The 21,510-nt window shown below is 33.9% G+C and overlaps 1 protein-coding gene across 7 annotated transcripts in view; it reads right to left on the minus strand.

The window, feature by feature from the left end:
- Window positions 1–20,049, minus strand: part of POSTN (periostin) — a 35,463-nt gene extending 15,414 nt beyond the window's left edge. For 6 of the 7 annotated variants that reach the window (XM_015070949.3, XM_015070948.3, XM_015070945.3 and 3 more), the window contains exons 1-15: window positions 19,877–20,049; window positions 18,473–18,571; window positions 13,569–13,633; window positions 11,654–11,811; window positions 9,112–9,276; window positions 8,069–8,215; window positions 7,431–7,572; window positions 6,092–6,304; window positions 5,377–5,511; window positions 4,051–4,199; window positions 2,811–2,947; window positions 1,473–1,603; window positions 803–933; window positions 594–696; window positions 420–487 (exon numbers count right to left, since the gene is read on the minus strand). In XM_015070949.3, the coding sequence (XP_014926435.1) occupies window positions 420–487; window positions 594–696; window positions 803–933; window positions 1,473–1,603; window positions 2,811–2,947; window positions 4,051–4,199; window positions 5,377–5,511; window positions 6,092–6,304; window positions 7,431–7,572; window positions 8,069–8,215; window positions 9,112–9,276; window positions 11,654–11,811; window positions 13,569–13,633; window positions 18,473–18,571; window positions 19,877–19,995 (1,962 nt within the window). In that variant the 5' untranslated portion in view covers window positions 19,996–20,049. The remainder of the gene's footprint in view (window positions 1–419; window positions 488–593; window positions 697–802; window positions 934–1,472; window positions 1,604–2,810; window positions 2,948–4,050; window positions 4,200–5,376; window positions 5,512–6,091; window positions 6,305–7,430; window positions 7,573–8,068; window positions 8,216–9,111; window positions 9,277–11,653; window positions 11,812–13,568; window positions 13,634–18,472; window positions 18,572–19,876) is intronic. The other variant, XM_015070950.3, reaches the window with a different exon arrangement.
- Between the last annotated feature and the right edge of the window lie 1,461 nt (window positions 20,050–21,510).

Here is a 21,510-nt window from a genome sequence, read left to right on the forward strand (position 1 = left end):
TACTTTTTTGCCTTTAACTACTGTGATTAGTGATAATTTTTTTACAAGTACATACTTTCTCTTTCCCTTATATTCTGTAGCAAAGGCATTTGGTGATAGAAAGATTATAGTATTTTTTATCTGCATTTCTTTTCTTTCCAACTGGACTGTATTTTTTAAATAAAGGGACATCTCTGATTCAGCTTAACATTTCCCATTATAGTTAATACAGTGCTTGAGCCCAAGTAGGTTTCAGAGATATTTGTAGCATAAAACCATAAAGAAATTATCTCATTTACTCACGGGTGAGCCAGTGGCACATAATCAACAAAGAGCGGTCCAAGTCCAGGGTACATCTAAGCTACTCATGTATACATTTCTAGTCTTTTATGTAAAACCTGCAATATCTGTTTAGGAACAAATCCAATAATGTTCTGTACCTTAATCTGGATGTATTTGATCAGTTTATTAAGGATTTCCAGTAGCTGATCATTTCCAACAGGTGTGTCTATGAAGAGGAATATTAAATTAATATTGATAAGAGCATTTGAAATACAAATATACGCTTCTATTGAAAAAGATGTAGCCCACTAGTGAGTTCAGTAATTACCAACCTGCTGGGTAGAGGAGTTTATCTACAACATGAATGACACCATTCGTTGTCATGATGTCAGATTCTTTTGATTTCACTTCATTCACCAGAAGTGTATCATTTACCTATCAAAACAGGGGATAACATCAGTGAGAAATTTAATGAAAAATTAACATGAAGATAATTGAACAATAAGTGAATGCTATCATAAATTCATTCTAGAGAACTCACTCCTTTCAGATAGATTTTGCTTCCTTGTGTGGTCTTCAGAATGTTAGTAACACCAGGTTCGAATCCCTTTCCAATGAAAACTCCTGGTGTCAGGTGATAAAGGATGATGTTTTGAAGGGCATTTTTGTCTCCTGGAGGGAAATATATATATTTATTTATAACGTGTCATATTTTTCGATAATTTGATACTAGAAAAACTAAGGATAAAAATATTTCTTTGTCTTTAGTTTTTCCACACTGTGATTTCCCATCATTTCATTGTTCCTTCAAGTTGCTATCAACGAATGCCATGTCAAAACAGTCACTTCAGTCTGTTCAATCAAAATATTAGCCAACTTACTGGGAGGAAAAAAATCAAATTATTTTTGGAATTGTAATTGTTTCTTTCCTTGTCACCTAGTTGTGTGGACTCGAATAGAAACAGCATAAGTGAACATCTAGGTCAACAACATGACGGCAAGCAACTGCTAATGTAATGTAATTACCAATGTAATTAAGAACATTAATGAGTGACTTTCCGTATATTCCATGTGGAATTAAAGGAAACTAATGCTAGGCATGAATATTAAAGTGGGGACATTTTTGAGGCTGACTTCTGTGCAGGAATGCTTGAGGAAGAAATGAGATCCTGAACACAAAGGACAAATATCTGGTATCCACTTTTACTCACGAATCAGAATTTCTTTTTCTTCATTTGTCATTCCCTTAAAGGCATCATTGGTTGGGACAAATAAGGTCCAGTCTCCAGGTTGTGTCAGGAGCTCTTTCAGGTCTGCGGCTTCAAGTAGGCTGAGGAAAATGCTAAGCAGGAAAGATATGTATATTTATTCTGTTAGATTTAGATTTAGGTATGCTCACCCACAATGCATGGAATAAAATAGCATCCATATATTCTGGAAAGCATGAGAAAGTGTTCATACATTTTCATAGTTCAGATGCAGTTCACCTGTTAAGAAAGTTTAATCAGGGGGAAATTATTTAAATATACATATGGTTTTTAAAATTTCCTAAACTCGGGGAGTGCCTGAGTGGCTCAGTCAGTTAAGCGTCCAACTTTGGTTCAGGTCATGATCTGACAGTTCGTGGGTTTGAGCCCCATGTCAGGTCTGTGCTGACAGTGCAGAGCCTGGAATCTGCTTCGAGTTCTGTGTCTCCCTCTCTCTCTCCCCCTCCCCTATTCATGTTCTCTTTCTCTCTCCCTCTCTCTCTCTCAAAAATAAATAAACATTAAAAAAATTTTTGTTTAATTTCCTAAACGTGGTTTTTATCCTATAAAACTTAATAAGGTCACACTTTATAACAAAAAAGCATGTAGTTTTCATTTAAAATTCTACAAACTAGTTTTGGGCTAGTATATAATATCATTTTTTAAAATTAAATATTTAATGTTTATTAATAAAATACTTATTAATGAAATATTTATTATTTTAATTATTAATAATTATTAATGATTTTAACATTTAAAAACTTGGGGCGCCTGGGTGGCTCAGTTGGTTAAGCGGACAACTTCGGCTCAGGTCATGATCTCGCGGTCCGTGAGTTTGAGCCCCGCATTGGGCTCTGGGCTGACAGCTCAGAGCCTGGAGCCTGTTTCAGATTCTGTGTCTCCCTCTCTCTGACCCTCCCCTGTTCATGCTCTGTCTCTCTGTCTCAAAAATAAATAAACGTTAAAAAAAATTAAAAAAAAATTTAAAAACTTAAATACAAAAAAAATTTGCAAGGAATAAGTCAATCTATTAAATTGTTTCACTCACCAAATCATATTATGGTGAACTAGGAAGTAAAATAGTGTTAACATATTTCAGTTTTGAAAACATTTGCATGGACTTCTTACTGTAAATTCTACGTTCAGTATTATTGAATACTGAATGCCTTTTGGAATACTATGAAACAAAACTATGTTAATAATTCTTGCTCTCTCTCTCTCTCTCTCTCTCTCTCGTGTGTGTGTGTGTGTGTGTGTGTGTGTGTGTGTGTGTGTGTGTGTAAATGAAATTAATAGGCTTACCTAAAGCGTTTATCTTGTTTTAGTTTTTCATGGAGGGATTTCTCTGCTGGTTTGATGATCTCTCGGAATATGTGAATGGCACCATTTCTTCCTTGTTTGCTTCCTCTCACCATGCATGAATTTTCAATGCAGACAGCCTAGCAAAAAAAAGAAAGACACAGCTGTACATTTCCTTAATCGAGATGTCCTAAGTGGAAGTAGTTGCATAGTTGAGTTTCTGGAATGACTCTTCTAAGAGGTCTTCTGACCTCTGTGACTGGAAGAAACAGCATCTCAGTTCTGTTTTTATGGTCTGGCACAATCTGATCTCACACTTCTTATTCGGTCAGTTACTAGCTAGGCTACTCTATGTATCATCATCAAGAAATAACAAAAATTCACCAGGAAATAGTTTCATCAGGAAGTCACAAAAATTCCATAGAATTCCATGCCTACATCTTTCATCATTCTTCTCCAGGTTCTAACCATTCTTCCACACCCCCTTTAAGAAACTTTTGCCCTTTAACTCTTTAGGACCTTCTTTATTCCTGACTTCAGTGCCTTTTGTGATCTTCACAAATATTTATTATATTTTCCTGACTGCGAGTCCCTATCAATTTATTTGGTAGTGTTTTTGAACAAATATATGTATATGCAGCCCATTTTCTGCAGCCTGTAAAATATGTGTCATGGAATTGTGGAGCCATAGTGAGCAGCTGCTGTGCGCCCTATCAGGTAATGCTTGACTTCCTATGAAACCTTTGAGCTGTAGATGCATTTGTTACCTGGACAGAAATTGAACAGCACTTCTAGTTGAATTGTAATCTTCATTAGTAATACTTTCTAGAAATTTTCCCTCAGAAAAAATATGTCAGAGCCATTTTATAGACATCAGAGATCTTTATGTGTCTATAAAAAGTTACCTTGTAAACTGCACAAGACTTCATAAATCAAAAGCTTGCTTTAGAGAACTTTTAGTGATTTCTAGAATTGAAATAATAAATGCCTTAGAACATAAAGTTATTTGTAATGAAACAAACTCAAATTATATGATTTATTATTACATTGCACTGTTTGTGTCCTTTCTTCACAGTCTTTTCATACATTACTCAGTTCCCTGATCCTCCTCTGAATATTTACTATTATAAAACCACATTAATAAAGTTCTAGAAACATTCATTATAATACCATTCTTAGACAAGGACATGTCATTTGACATTTAGGCCAATGTGGATGTCTTATATTTTCCTGATTTACTTACTGTTCGATAGACAAAGACTCTGAGCTGTTTGCCTCCAATGGTTTCAAGTTTTTGTCCATTGTAAAGCTCATTAAGCCCAACTTTTACTTTCAGTATGTGATTCTGCAGAATTAATTTAAGAAGCCGCTGATCCATGCTCAGAGTATCATCTATAAATAAATTCACGAGGACAAGGATTAATTAGAAAGCATTAAAATTCCTCCTGGTAAGAGAAAATCATGAAAATGGGAAATCCCTAATACTATCCATATTGTGGATTCTGCGCTTAAAACGTATATGAGTCAACTAACTGCTCAAGGCTATGAATTCTATGCACCAGTTAGGAACTCTGTGAGATATTCCATCAAATGAACATCATTTGATGATAACATTGATTTGATAACATCATTCAGAGGAGTCCAAACGATGGACTCCACCTCTGTAAGGGCTACATAGTGTTGTGTGGTCATTGGCGAAAGGTAAGCTCTAATATTGGCCAAGATTTTTTCTGAGAATTTGATATACATTAATCACATGAAAGACTATGGATGAATCATTTATAAATTTATATTTACCTCTGAAGAGAAAATCAAAATACATACACTCTCTTAAATGTGGGTTAATGTCAACACATGTGGATATAGTTATTACAAAGAGGAATAATAGTATTTCTAGGAATTTGAATTTTTTGTTAATAACACTATGTACCACAATTTAGCATTTCAAAAAATATTTTAAAAATAATGCTTGCTTTTTAACTACTCAATTTTGCCTTATAATTTAAATACATCTTTATGAAATCACTTTTCTGGAAAAAGTGGCAGGTTGCATTAATCTAAACACCATCCTTGATTAGCAGCTCTTAGATAAAATACTTATAATAATAGTTTACATCATAATATGAAAGTGATAATAAATAGTCTCTTGCTTTTATTTATTTATAATTTGACACCTCACATCAAATTTTGAGATGGAAAATATACTTATTTTTTCTTAAATATTATGTTGGTGTTAAATAAACAAATCAGATTTATTTTTCTTAAGGTCTATTAATACATACCTTATGTGTGCTGGAAACATGATTAGAGTCATAGAATAACTGAACATCCTTTATCAAAAACTTTCACTCCCTGTAGGCTATTATCTATTCTAATGAAACGTTTTGAAATGAAGGACATTTTAACAGAGACGACGTAGTGCTAATGATGTGTAGTCAATAAAGTAATAACCAGCACCTTGTAGAATGTCTATTATTCCTTAATGCAGACAATCATGGTGAAGGAAAACGGTGCGTGAAGGTTGGTGGGGGGTGGTGGGAGAGTAGGAATGACAGTATCCAGTACATACCTGAAAACGCATTATTCACAGGGGCCAGCAAAGTATATTCTCCATCTGGCCGCAAAGCAGATGCCAAGCCTAGTTGGGCCACAAGGTCTGTGAAAGTGGTTTGCTGATTTCCAGCCAGCTCAATAACTTGTTTAGCTGTAAAGGAAACCGTCACCATCCCAACAATGTCATCATTGTTATTATCATCATTCTGAAGTCAGTAAATCAATTCTTGGCTGTTTTCTATAAGCTATGTACTGCAATCACAATGTGATAAGATGGTCTGCCCTTCCTTAGTAATAGTTCCAGATTCCCTTTTTTGGGGTTGATACAGAAAATTTCAAAAAGAAAATATCTTTCTGGCTTCTTACTTTTCATTGTCTTTAATTCTCTATTCCTCATCTTCCTCCTCTCTCTGCTGTTGCGAATGCCATAGTTCTTTCATTTATCCAAAGCTGACCATTTGGTTATATCTTTCCCTCTGTTTTCAGGAAAAACCATGGTACTTTGAGACCCTTGATAAATTATTAAGTGTTAGAAACTCTGGAAAGCTGATGTTCCATGCATGGAATGCCTGTGATTAACAAGCTACCTATTTTAGTACTCAGTTCACTATTTTGTATCTGTGCTTCACATACCATTCCTTATACTACACATTCATTTTTCATAGACTTATTCTTGAGGCATCATAATTGGTAAACAGTAGTAGGTAGAAGAATATGAAACTGTTGCTCACCAGAATCAGGAATTAGGACCTGATCAATCAAATGGATAACACCATTATTTGTCACGATATCTTTTTTGTTCACCATTTTGATTCCATTTACTGTTATACTGTCACCGTCACATCCTATCTCAATGGTGTTGCCTTCCAGAGTCTCAAAGACTGCTCCTCCCATAATTGCCTCAGAACACTGGAGGGTGTTCAAAAGGTGGTACTTCATGAGGGCTGGAGAATAAATTAAAAACAGCAAGTTTTTAGATCAAGAGAAACTGCACTTAACCCTTAAGAGATGTGTTTCACTGTGGAACTAATTATTCCTAAAAAATAAAATACATATAAGACCTAAGTATTGGCTGAAGATTTTTAAATTCTGTTTATGTTCTAGGAAAGCTTCTTCCATTAACTATACAATAGAAATAGCTCAGCTCAGTAGGAAGAAGAGGTCAGTTGTGTGAAATGATTTGTGTAGCACTAGAAAATGTGTTAGAGAAACTTTTCACTGTCATAAGAAAGTAATTTCTGATGTGAAAAAAAGAAGAGTTGCTCCTTTCAAAAGGCCTGTATTTATTTGTGATAACTGTTCCTAAGTGCCCAAGCAACCTCTTGCCTTAGCCACTCATAACAGAATGTCTACATATAATTTGTAAAGACATTAGTAGCGGGAGATTAGTAGGGTAAGACAAATCATTCCCTAAAGAAAACATCTGGAGAGTAGACAAAATGAAGATGATTTCTTGGAAGATACCTGAAGGAATTTTAATGCCTCAACTGTATTCTATCCATATCTGCATCATCCAAGTTTTTCATTTTAAATCAGTCAAAATATATTTTGGGAGAGGCTAAGTTAAATGTACTACTCACAATGTAAAATCTATTTGAAAATAGAAAGGGAGATTAGAAAGAAGGCAAATTCTGTGTATCAAATAAGTAATGGCCAAAGAGAACCATGAAGTTTTCTCAACTCAATGATATCTTTTAGCATAAATTTAAAATGAAAAGCATCACATAATACATATATGATATTAAAATTTGATGATCTAATATTTATTTTCAACAATGGCTAAATCCTTTTTAATGCCTGCTATTTATTTACTTGAAAGCAGTACAAAAGGAATGTGATCTTTAGGATATTCTTATCTTTTAAATTCATTATTTAATTACTCTGCCTACTCTTTCAAGGGCTTTGTTTTCTTTTAAGATTTTGAGAGTCCACCTTATGAACAAAAGTGTTTCTTTGCCTTTGCTTATAAAAGCTGATAATCTTGGCATGACTCAATCTTTTTTTTTTTTTTTTTCTCTTTTCTTCTTGGAATTCTGGGAGGGTTCTCAAAGAGGAGGACATTTTTAGTACCTTCAGAAGCCACTTTATCTCCCATGATCCTTTCTAGGACACCTCGTGGAAGCTTCTCAAAAGCCTCATTGGTGGGAGCAAAGAGAGTGAAGTGACCATCTCTTCCAAGGGCCTCCAGAATATCAGATGTGATAGCAGCTGCCTGAAACACAAACATGCTTTTTAGAGGCTTGCACACTGCAAATCCAAAGGCAAATGACAACACACTTCACCTAGGCTGATGCAAGGAGCTGATTCTATAGAAAACTATAGAAGTTTGTTCTTGCTAGATCTTTAAAACATTTTTTGACACAACCAACTATGTCCTTTCCAACTTTTTTTGTAATAATGGGAATTCTGCCCATGCTTGTTTGACTGTAGCAATATCCAGCAGTACATGTAACTGAGATGGACACATACTAAATACACCAAATACACTATGGGCACATAACTAACCATTCTTTATCTGTCGTGTCCAAATAAATATGATGATGTCATAGGAGATGATTTCTTCCGTGTAAAATAAAAGTCTTTTCATTTCAAGAAACACATTTGTTATATTTCTGCCAGAGTTTTAAAATAGCATTTTATGGTTAGACGCTGAGAGAGAAAGATGTTTCAATGGTCCAAGGCAATCTGCTGTTATTTCTTATACTTACTCTAAAAGATGAGAGTTCATCTTCTGCTTCAATGAAGTCTTGAATTGAGGTACCAATTTGCGTAAGGACACGATCAATGACATGTACAACACCATTTGTTGCAATCTGGTTCCCATGGATGATTCGAGCGCAGTTAACAGTGACAACCTATAATTATTTGGGAAAATCCAAGTGCAGAAATCAGAGCCGTCCATTGACCACTGAGACTGCAAGGCCATTATTTTTCATTTCTGCTAGTAAATGTAACATGAAGGAACCAACATTCTAAATGTAAATGTTGAGGATGAAGACATATATTGTTCTAAAAAAGAAACTAAGAGGAAATAGGACCAGTTGAAAACCCTATCCAGTTACACTCAACAAATCTAGAAACTAAGGCAAAAGAAGCATTTTTTTTCATTTGAGTTATTGCTTTTTTTCCTTCTCTTCCCTTTATAGACATAGTCATAAACTATTTCAAATGCAGATCAATGAGTTACATTAAAAAAAGTCTATCAGTCCTAAAATAAGTTCTGAGAGAAATAATTATTGAACAAATATAATCAGTTCTACTGCAGCGATTTCCTAATTATTGCCTCACTGTTGACCCTTTTCATCCCTGGAAATTTGTTGAAAGAGCCCTATGACTCTGCTGGAAGTTTCCCACAAAGACTCTTCTCTAAATACACAAGAACATAAATCAGTACAGTAGGTAGAGGATGAATAAAGGAATACTTATTCTGTGATTATTCTTTGTAAACTCTTATTTACTATTTTTTCTTAGGTTGTTATTTTTAAAACACATCAACTAGTAAAATCTCCTTTATTAAGAACATCTAAGTCTGCTATCAGTCAACTGTGAATTTAATTTCTTCCTCACAATCACTCTCTAGTAGAAATCAGCCACTGAATTAGAAATTTACATGCTATAAATGTGGGGAAAAGGCATAATATAGTACTTACAGTCACTAACATTTTACTGTTTCTGTGAACATTATAAAAAGGTATAGAAAAAATTAAGGGTGCTATTACTCAGAAATGTACTTTTTATTAAGGAAACTTACCCCATTAGGATAATGGTTAATGAAAAGTCCCAAATTGTTATACATTGAGGGAATAATCATGCCATTTTTTAAGTCCTTGGTCAACATTCTGTTATTAACCATGTGGCTATGTAAAGCATTCAATAATTCAACATTTACATTGCTCTCCAAACCTCTACGGATATCCTAGGAAAAATTGAAATAGTAGAAGTTTATTTTATTGAGGTTCATCATTAAAATACTTATAATCACACTATTTCTTACTCTCTTGTTACTTTCTTATTGCATTTCCCAGATGATCAAATCAAATCAACATAATTAAAATTATATTATTTCAATTGATTAAGTAATTTTGTAAATTCAGGTACTGAGTTAAGGCTCCTGAATCTGATAGAGTGCTTGGACATTTATAGTGACAAAAAATTTTTTTAAATAAAGATATTGATGGGGAGACAAACTTGATGTAAATTAAAGGCTTAGAGCAATATGAAATTATCAGACATTTGAAATATTTTAAATGGTAAACAAAACAAAACAAAAATGGCATTATATTTTTGTACAACATTTAAATTTTAATGAGGATGTTATGTTTATTTCATATCAAATTCAAGAATTCAACCATACTGTACCTTTTTTTTAATCCAATATATATCCTATATATGTGTAACATATGTATATCCTATATTACATGATACTGTATATGGCTCTATGGGAAAGTCTCTATCTTTAAGGTACTTATGATATAGGGGCAGTTAAAAATAAACATAGTAAGGGGCGCCTGCCTCAGTTGGTTAAGCGTCTGACTTCAGCTCAGGTCATGATCTCATGGTTAGTGGGTTCGAGCCCCACATTGGGCTCTGCGCTGACAGCTCAGAGCCTGGAGCCCGCTTATGATTCTGTGTCTCCCTCTCTCTCTGCCCCTCCCCCACTCACACTCTGTCTCCCTCTGTCTCTTGAAAATAAATAAATGTTAAAAAAAAATAAACATAGTAATATAAAGAATAGAAGGAGAAAAAAATGCTGCTAGGGGTCAAATGAGGAAGAGCAGCTATTCAAGGTTTGGTAATAGATCTTGAAGGGTAGACAGGGTAAGAATGGTGGTGATCATTCTAAGTCCAGTTGCTGACACAGGGTAAAAGTTGGGAGAGCAGATGTTGTCCAGTTTGGTTAGCACATACTTTTATCTTTCTTAGATAATATTAAGAAAGAATTTTAGAAAAGTATGTGGGACAATAATGTGGAAGACTTTAATGCCTGACTAAAGTATAAACTAAACTGGCAACAAAGGGCCACCGAAGATTTTGTGGCATTGGAATATAATGTTTAAACTGGGCTTTAGGAAGGTTAATATAGTGATAATGCATAGCATAAAGGAGGTATCAATTAGGAGGATGAAACTTGAGATATAGGTAACTAATAATAGTTTGTAAGAATTAGAACAGAAATAAGATGACTAACAATTTTCAAGCCTGAATACTAAGATTGATACTCCCAATTATGGGGGGGAGACTGGGGGAAGCCAGAAGAAAAGCAAATGTTTATGTGAAGAAAGAAAATAGCATTCTCTTAGATACCTTTGTGTTTAAAGATGCAGCAGTGTATCTAAGGGGAGATATTAAAATGGACATTAGAAATACTCTCCTGGGTTTCCAAGGAGAGCAACTACAGAAACAGATTTCATGGTTATACACGCTAAAGTCATCGTTGAAGTCATCAGAAGTATATATAAAGAACAGAGTCTAATTCCTAGTAGAGACTTTAATAAGACCCATTCTTAAGGAAGGAAGAAGAGGAGTCAGCAAAAAGAACCAGAAAGGTGGTTAAGAGATGAGGTCAAAGACAACCAGAAGAGAGAGTTCCATATCGCAAGCAATTAAACATACAGTTAATGTAGCAAGATAATATCTAGAGGAATCTGCCTAAGTTTTACTAAATATTTGACTCGAGTGGTAATTATCAATTCAACTTCATATCAAATAGAAAGTAGAAATATATTTCCATACTAATTTTACAGATTAGAAATTTAGTGTATTATAAAGCAGATTATGCACAAAAATGTGAAAATCAAATGCATTATTTACAATATTTCATTTAAATATTCCTACACATATATACATATATCAATGTCTGAGCAGCCATATATATTTACATATAATTAAAAGTAATTAATTGCATCTCTAGAATATGCCTTTATAATAAATTTTAAATTCCACTAGGCTTCTTAACTTACTGTTCTATTCGATATGTCATCTCAAACTCAATAAATCGCTTCCCATCAAAAAAGAAAGAGGATAGGAGTAAAATAGAATAATGACAAACACCAGTTCAGTCCACTCTTGGTTTTCCCTTTCTTAATTGGTCTATGAACCTACTGGGTAAGTTATTCCACTTATGGATGTATTAAAATACTTTACTCCTTACATTTAGTAACTCATCCTCTTATGTATCCTCATGTATCTATTATAAAAAGATATAAAATTTCTATTAATTTCCAAGTTAATAAATCCATTCAAATGCAATAACTACAATAAAAATAATTATATTAATAAAAATAGTGAATTACAGAATCCAAGTTGTCCCAAGCCTCATTACTCGGTGCAAAATAAGTAAATGATCCCTTTCCTTCAATCTCTTCCCTCAGTCTTGAGACATCAGAATAGCGTTGTGTTGTGGTGGCTCCCACGATGCCCAGAGTGCCGTAAACATGGTCAATAGGCATAACTGAAATAATCAAGAAATCAAGGTCTTAGAATAATATTTCAAGAATATTATTTCACAATCATTTGAACTTTATACTAAGTTCCTCAATACATTTAACTGAAAATTTTAGCAATAAAATTCTCTGCATGAATGATCAGTTTTATACAAAGATTGTCACTGGAGTGCTAGATGATAAAACACCACTGAAAACTATTATTTCATATATCTTTCATGTTGAGGGAAAATGAATTTTAAATTATCATCTTGGTATAACACTCTATGTAGGTTTGACTCCTCTTATGTCAATAATAGTTCAATTATAAGTATCAATAAATATTTCTGATTCACTGAACAGAAGAATATGCTCTTCACTTCTCACTAAAAGAATGGCCAAAGGTAATATTTTCTTTTATGTTGGCTTAAGGCTCTTAAATGGTATAATATTGTTAGGTATTGGGTTATTAATTTTTACAGATTTGGATTTCTAAAAGAAATACGTAGACCTGCTTCTTTTCAGCATAATTTCAGGAAGGAAATAGATGGAAGTATCTAACACTTCCAGAGTATTTTTCCTGAACTTCAGAAGAAATATTAATATATGAATATCAACCTGAAAGTTGGTACAGCCTATTTATTCATTTTTTGACCCTATCTTATTTGAATAATACCATAGGAGAAGTGGTTATTACATTTGTGAATACATCAAGACTGGGTGACACAATTAATAATCAAATTATAAAATCAGAATTTAAAAGACCCCAAAAGGATGAGGAAAATGAGTCAAGATTAACAAGTTAAATGTAACAGAGTTCCATGTATATCTTTACGCCCAAGCTGAAAATATAAATCCTAGAAAAAGAGCTGACTTGATAGTATTCATAGTCAGGCCAGACTCGAAGTTGAAAAACAAATCCTAGAGAAATACCCAACTCGATAGAAAGAACTGTAATCAATTTTTAACTGATCATGAATTCATTAGGAGCTGATGATAGCATGTGGTTACCAATGATAGTAACCAAAGTTCAGGGGCCCCCAAAAGTGAAGAATTTGTCTTGATGATATTCTCTCAGATGCTGGGACCCACATAGATTGCAGACACCAGTCTGGGATCAGATTCAGAAAAAAGATGACTGGACTAGAGGCTTTTTATGTGTTGGTGTCCATGATGGTGACAGCTCCAAAGTTTATGTTATATTAGAAGAACTGGGGATGCTTAGCCCAGAGAAGAGTCTGTTGGGGAAAGGAGGATAGTGGAGGAAGTATGTGATGATTGGTATTAAATATATGAACGTTTTTTCAAAGTTGTTTCAAAGAGGAAATAGATTAACTTTTTTCTCCAGTTGGCAGTTATAGGAAACCAGCTTTCAATATGAGGGATGTTATAAGATCAGAGCTGTTCAATTAGAGATTATGCCTTTCCAACTAGTCCACTCCATGTTTGTAAACAAATTCAAAGACAAGGATTTTGTAGAGAGGATTTTCATTCTTGAAGGAAAATTGAACTAATTTGAAGTTACGACCAAGCTCCTATTGTTTGGTCTAACATTCAATGCATGAGCAGTAGGTTTTAATACTTTATCACCATGACAAATTCATGATTAACACAAAGATATTGGTGGTTTATCTTGGATTTATTATGGTGCTAAATGCACACACACATACACACAAACGCACATGCACTCATACACAAAATTGGGTTCTCTACAGGCTAAGCTACCTCAAATCTCTTTCTTCACACAAGACAAGCTCCTCATTTATTTCAGTAATTGAAATTTTACCTGCTGGGCAGCCTTTCATTCCTTCCATTCTCATATAACCAGGGCAACATTCATATAACACTGTCCTGTAGGTCAGAAGAAAATTAATATTAAAATGGGGAACTACATAGAATTCATTTTGTTATAATCTTAGCAGAAACATACCACTTACTGTGATGATTTTTGAGACTCTAGAATTGTTTATTTCCTGATATCAAGTTATTTACATTACTTTGATTTCTCTATACAACGTCATGGCATTATAGAAAAGTTCCAGGATCTTGAGGCAGAAAAATGGGGTTTATGGTTCCCAGTTCTATACTTGGTGGATGTGTGACTTTGAGCAAGTAATTTAACAAATTCAAGTGTCAGTTTCTCCAACTATTTAACATGGATATAGTATCCCTGACACCTACTCACAAGCTAGTTGTGAGTCTCGAATAAAATGATGCGTTGGGAATCATTTCGTAAACTATAAATGGTCAGAAATGTTTATTAGTATAAGGTTATTAGAAACTAGAAACATCAGGAAATATATTAACCCCTTTCAATTAATGAAAGCTATTCTGCTAACTAAAATAATGCTATTTTACATTTGAATTGCCAGTAATTAGTTTTATCATACTAAATACAGTCCTTAATTTATTTAGTCCAATGTATTGTATTGTTTTCAAAGACAATACAATATTCAAGAAAATGCTATTCTGTTCATAGTTAACAAAGTCTATTAAATTATATAAGGCATAATTAAGGCAACAAACCAGAAAATTCAGCAAAGATGTATCCAAATCAACTTTGTATAAATTACTATATTTTGTGGGAAAATAGTAACCTGAAATCATCTACCTAATTTCTTTTATTTTTTTACTTTATTAAAAATATTATCCTGATCTTCATTTTATCAAATTCCATTTGACATTTTCTGGTGTTCTTCAGATTCTAGCATAGGTAATATATTTTAAAAAATATTTTTATTTATTATTATTTTTGAGAGAGAGTGAGAAACAGAGCACGAGTGGGGGAGGAGCAGAGAGAGAGAGAGAGAGAGAGAGAGAATCGGAAGCAGGCTCCAGGCTCTGTGAGCTGTGAGCTGTGAGCACCGAGCGGACATGGGGCTTGAACTCACGAACCGTGAGATTATGAACTGAGCCAAAGTCAGACACTCAACTGACTGAGCCACCCAGGCACCCAGTAATATTTTTAATTAAAATTTTACATAATTCTCTGTTTCCTCTCAATAGAAATATGAAGGTGAATGCACAAAACAAAAATTGGAAATGGGGGAATATTATCACTGAAGAGGAGATATAGACCATTTTGTAATTTTTAATTGATAAATTCCATGTCATGCAATTTAAAATAATTACTTATAAGCTGGTTACCTTGCAATTTAGTAATTAAGCATGCATTAACTAGTTCAGATATTTTATTTTGGCTTTTTTCTAGTTGTGATAATTGTACTCAAGAAGTATGAGTAAATGAAAGAATATATTTAAGAGAAAGGTCATGTTTTCTTAGAATGATAGAAATTACAATAAAAGAAAAAAGGAGAATATTAATGATATAAGAAATTATCTTATATAGCTTAAAAAGTAAATAAGCTTTTCAAATTGAAGCCAGGTCCATTAAGTGATTATCCATGATTTGTGGCCCTGTTTGTCATCTTAGAATCCTATTTCTCAGGGGTGCCTGGGTGGCTCAGTTGGTTAAGCGTCAGACTTCAGCTCAGGTCACGATCTCGCGGTTCGTGAGTTCGAGCCCCGCATCGGGCTCTGGGCTGATGGCTCAGAGCCTGGAGCCTGTTTCAGATTCTGTGTCTCCCTCTCTCTCTCGGCCCCTCCCCCGTTCATGCTCTGTCTCTCTCTGTCCCAAAAATAAATAAATGTTAAAAAAAAATAAAAAAAAAGAATCCTATTTCTCTATTTTCTTGATGTCAATTTAAAAAGTACAATGTAACATTATTTATTCATACCCATATATGCAGTAAAATATGAAACACGAATGAAAGAAATGTTTCTGGCATGGAATATTAACTTAAAGATAGTTGACAGATAAGACATGGACAAATTTAAGTGGGGAATGCCAATTTCAAATTGTTCTTCAATTTCAAAATAATTTCAAGAATAGTTGGTATTAGAAACATATGGAAACTATATGGGAACCTTAGGCAATTCCTAGCATGGCCTCTGAAATAATTTATTCACTAACATCCCCATATAAATAAATTTGAATACTTGGATGCCAAAGGACTGATTCAGAATGTTTCCAGGTTAGCTTTAGCATATATTATACATGATTAAAAAACTGAGACACATATTTATTGGTCCAATATTGATAGTACAGGACTTGACGTAAAATAGTGAATAGAAGAGGAAATTGTTAAAGTAACAAAAATTTCTATAACACTTGCTAATATGAACCAAAGATTAGCCTTACCATAGACAGTTCACCAGATGGAACAAAATTCCAAAATAATCAGTTGCAATTTAAACTGATAGTTGAACAATATGGTTATGTGAGTTGATATTTTAAAAACAAAAAAGTAGGTTTTTTCAGGAGATCATTTATTCTATACAAAAATCTCTCACATGGTTGGTAGAATGAAACAAGAGTAAAAAAGAATCATAACTGTGCACATCTCTGAAAGTGGAAAATCTATCCTCATTTTCTGAATAGTATCTAAAAATCTCATGAAAATGGAAGCTGAAAGGAAGACTACAAAACACTATATTATTCAGCCAATATATATTTTGGAAAATATCTTAAACTTAGGAAATTCATGTTTATCATTAGACCTGCCCAATTATTTCCTTCAAATCTGCAAAGCAACTGTTCAATGAGAAGACAAGCATTTCTGTCAACTGATACAAAGAGTCCTAAAGATGCTTCTGGAAATTTTAGCAGCTGCAAGCAGATGGCAAAACAGACATTCCTCTTGTCAATGTTATTGATTTATTTGATTATTTGAAACTAGCAGCTAGCATTTATATTTATTTCAGAGCACAAATGTAAATGTGGTTGTGAAAATGAAGCTACTTGGGGGAAAAAAGCTAATATAGTATAACAAAGGAGACACTGTTATGTTTCTGATAAAAAGCCAGGCTTCGAAACAGGATTTTCTTTTTTTTTTTTAATGGAGAGCAAGAAAGAATGTTGGCATGACCTTTGCACAAGCCTTGGCATCTCTAACCATGTTTAGATGGTTAAAGTAAGATTACATCATACTTTCCTAACTTTCAGGAAGAATGCAGTAAAGATATCCCCTGAATATTTCAGACAGCAGGTCCTTTCTTATGTAGTTGGTGTGCATTCCAAATATGCCTCATGGTAACCAAGAATGTGAACAAAGGAAGGAGAATCCAGAGTTTTGGAGTTCCCAGCTGGGGCCCAGCCTGCATTATGGCCAAGATCATTGCAATCACTGACTTGCATTGTAATTGTGTGAATGACTCACAAATCTAGCAGATGTCTGCAAACAAGTAGGAATTAGATCCAGGCCAAAAAGTAACTCTATCAAATCAGTTGAAACTCTATTAAGCAAATGAATAGGAAGAGGCAGCAAACTCCTGTGGTGTCCTAGACTTAGTTACATGGGGAAGTAGAGTCCAGCTAAGGTTATGTACATTGAATATGTGATTTTTATCTGGAAATAAAGATAATCTTATGTATTTTAGGTAGGGATCTGGTTACAACCCCTTTTCCCACCCACATATATCCATTTGTTAAAGTACTTTACACTTAAGGACAATCGATATTGTGAGTTACTTAGCGATTTCACAATCATCAAATCATTCTACCCACCCCCCACCCCCAGAAACTCTGTAAGTATAAAATCGACATTCACAGGTAAAGAAACAAAGGCTCCAAGAAGTTAAGTGATGCCATTTTTAGTATTTGTACCAATACTATTAAGTTAGGAAGAAGTTTTTAACAATCCCCCAACCTTCCACCTAAAGTTTAATGATTATCTACTAAGCAGGTTCTCATTCAGATATTTAATTCTCAAGGCATCCTTCATCAAGAGTGGAGTCCAAGTTAATAGGAAGCACTCTTTTCTTGATCGGGAATGGTATCACTAATCTTTGTGATACAGCAACTTGCTCTTTCTATGACTCAGCTCCTTCCTTTTAAAATGAAGAATCAGACCACTCGAGTAACTCTCAACTTGTATATATGCTCAGGATTGTATTTTCCTACCAAGGTTTATTGATAGATTAAACCACTATGCATGTTTATCAAGTAATAAAAAATATTTTCTTCTAAGTAAAGAGTGATTGTCTTTTTGGCTATGGAAATAGTAAATACAATGATGGGCTTTATCACCTTTGTGGACCTCTGGGGATCTGGCAGTTTGGGATGGAATAATTGGATTAAATGAAGAGACGAAACTTAAGTTCTTTCCAACTTCAAGTGTTGATGAAAACTTTTAGGTAAACTGGAGTAATTCAGATAATTTCCAAGTGATTGTAGGGAAACATTAATTAGTGCTTCAAAAATCCTGATATTTTAGATCAGTTTGTTTTTCTGGCCCACTTTTTTTTTTTTAATATAAAATGAGGAAACTGGGGAAACCGTTTTTATAAAGTGAGGCATAGAGGTTAAGTGTCTTGCCTACAAAAGAGGGCCAAACCAGGGTAGAAATGCCATAGTCTCCCACTGATTCCATACCAAATTACATGGCAATGTGGTTGCCATCGACCTCTTTTGGACCTCTGTGACACATAGATTCAAGGCTCATGAGAGGTGCACTAGCAGAGGGAGAAATCCAGGGAGAATTCCTTTATTCACCTTTATGATATATATATTTTTTTGTTTTTAAAGGTTTCAATTTGGGAGAATATTTTCAAGAAAAATGGTGCATGTGTCCAAGGAAAGGCGTAGTGTTGCTTTGGGGACTGGGACATTAAGGAAAAGATGAGACTTACGTTTTCTTTCCACAGATGGCACCTTGGTACCAGTTCCTACAAGTGCTGAAGTATTTCTTTTTGGTGCCTAAAATCTGTTGAAGGGCACAGACATTTGGGCTGGAAGACAGAGGGAAGGAAAGAGAGTTAGTGTCCTAATGACAACCAGTGTTTCATACCTTCAGGTCAGATGATTCAGAAAAAAAGTTAACATGTGGACTCAATTTTCAAAGATGTGATTCTAGTCTTGCAAAAATCTACTTCTTGATTCAATCATACTGAATCATTAGAAAAACTAAATTCTATGGGAGAGAAAAAAGAGAGAGGAAATTATACATCCTTGAGAGGAGAACACCAGCATTTCAAAAGTTAATTTAGTAGGAATATTCAAGCAGCATTAAGTTCAACTTAGTTTTGTTGTCATGTGTGTCTTATTATTTCTAGTAGTAAGATAATCTACTGACCCTTCCTAAATCAAACATGTGCTCATTTGGGATTCTAATCTGGAACAATGGACTCTGGAACAGTGAGGAATCAGAAAGCAAAGAGACAAGTTTTCCTATGTCAAAAAGCACCGCATTCTGTCATTTTCTAGGTGAGTAATCACAGAAGTAAGTAAGTATTAAAATTAACTTGAATAATATGGCTGCACAAAGGAAAATCTATGTCTTTGAGTGGAAATAGATCAGAACATCCTGTGCCAGAATTTTAAGTGTTTTTCTCTCTTAAAGAGATGGAAGTTTTATTTGCACTGTAAAGCAAAGGAACATTTGAGCATTGTGAAAATCTCTCTGAGACATTAGAAGAGTGCCAAGATCCATTTCAAAAAAAAAATTATAAATGGTTGGTTAAGTTACTAAATTATGCCTGGTAACTTTAAAAATGCTAAGTTGTAGTTGGATTGATTCTAAGAAATATGTTACTTTTGCAAATTTTACAGAATGCAGAATTTAAAAGCATTCTTAAATGCTTTAAAATATTCAAAGAACTAGTTCTATTACTCATTATTTTATTTTCATACATAATTTAAATGAAAATTTCCTTAACATTATGTGAGATATTTCAAAGATAACTTACTTAATGAGAACCCTAACCATATATATTTTTAATTTTGGAAACCTCATTTCAGGTTTTTGGAAGGAAATAAAAATACAAATAAATAAAATAATAAATAAATGTCCTGTTAAATGTTGTCAATTAGATTAAAATTATGTAATGCTTCATAAAAAGCAATTACATGAAAATTACCTTGACAGAAATTTTTAAAGTTGAAAACACATTTATAAATCACAGAATACTCATTTTTATTGTTTCTTTTTAGTAAATAGAAAAAAAAAACCTGAGGCATATATAAGGAACTTTATGTATACTTACACATAAAACAAGCTAAGAAAAAAAAATTATAAAACTGAACTACTGACTTACCCCTGATCCCGGCCCCTGATTCGGCTATGAGCCAAGATCTTGTCATAATGGCCATTGGCATTTGCAGAGTTAACAACAACCAGCAAGAGTAGAGAAAATATGGGTAAGAAAGGAATCATCTTTAGTCTCTCCGTTACAGTTAGTCCACGAAGAGAACTGGCAGTGGGCTTTGGAGAGCTCAGAGTTTATATACATGTCAGAGTTGTGGGAGGGAGCACTGTATAACCTGGGAATCTGAGCTCTCTCCAAAAAACATCAGCAACTTCAATTTGGCAGCTAAAATGCACTTTTGTTATATTTACTGAACACATCAAGCATCTTTTACTTCTCATTCTGAAGAAGATATCTATTTTTATTTTTAAATAACTTATATTTCCCCTTAATAGCTGACTCCTTGCATGTTCATATTTCAGTTTTATTCTTTTGTAAATTGGAGGGGTTTATGGAAAATGCTTTTGTCTGGGTTTTAAGGAATATTCTGCCATTCATCCCTTTCAGAGTATATGTCCCTGTGCTCAATGAGATCATTGTTTGATCTTATCACATTTAGTTCACATCAGAACTGAAAGGTTATTATTTTTCACCAGGAACAAATGTAGATGTAAGTTTGATAATTTTAAGGCAGTAATGGCTGTTGATCAAAAACAGATGTTGGATAGATTTAAAACTTGTACAAAATATGAAATAAGAATTCTGATTGCTGACGAAACACGGAGAAGAGACTACATTTTCCTTGCAATCCTACTAAACTGCGAGATACCTCCCACTTCGCTTATTTTTTAAAAGATCAAGGAATAGATCGAGTTAACATAAATCTACTTCTGGCTTTGTTTTCCTAACTCTTGAAACGAAGCAGAAAAGAAAAACATTTGTGCTTTATTGTTTCTTCGTTACATACTTCACACGATGATGAACTTGTCTAGGTCGCGCCTCTGATAGCCACTGGATGAAAGCAACCCCTGTTGGAAACAAATATTACTAATCTAGCTGTAATAGATTAAACACATATAAGAAACAAACGTATTGCCAGAATTATTCTTCTGATTTTACCGAGAGTAACTGAAGTCTCTTAATGTTACACGATGCGATTCCTATCCAAGAGAATATGCGTTCTCATCCCTCCACACATGATACGTCAAATGTTCAGAACCCTGGATAAAAGAAACCTAAATGTCAGATGTCAGCAATAAGCTGAAATGATAACCTACAATAAGACTCCTTGAATAAGTAAGTTTCACACTCTCCTAAAGTAAAAGTGTAATTCCAGTACGTCTTGTTGCAAAATTTTCCCTCTGTGATAGCACATCAGTATTGTTTCCCACAGGCAATATGGAGAAATTTTGTACTAACCATGTTTTCCCATTGGAAGGGCTTTTGGGGGAGGTTGGTTGGGCCTGAGAGGATTCCAGGTATCAGGAGAGTTACATTAAGCTTGCTATAGAATTTTGCTTTGAGGCACTAAAATAATTCTGTAACTGGCTGCTAGTTTACTAAGAAAGCATACAATTAGACAATACATTCTGAAATATGATGCAGAGACCTGTTTGAAAATCTTGGTATGAAGGTATAGAAAATGAAACAGCAATTCAAAAGGAGACCTGGAGAAAAGAGGGCATCAAAACATAAATTAAATT

This window comes from Acinonyx jubatus, chromosome A1 (assembly GCF_027475565.1).
Source record: "Acinonyx jubatus isolate Ajub_Pintada_27869175 chromosome A1, VMU_Ajub_asm_v1.0, whole genome shotgun sequence".
Taxonomy (NCBI): Eukaryota; Metazoa; Chordata; class Mammalia; order Carnivora; family Felidae; genus Acinonyx; species Acinonyx jubatus.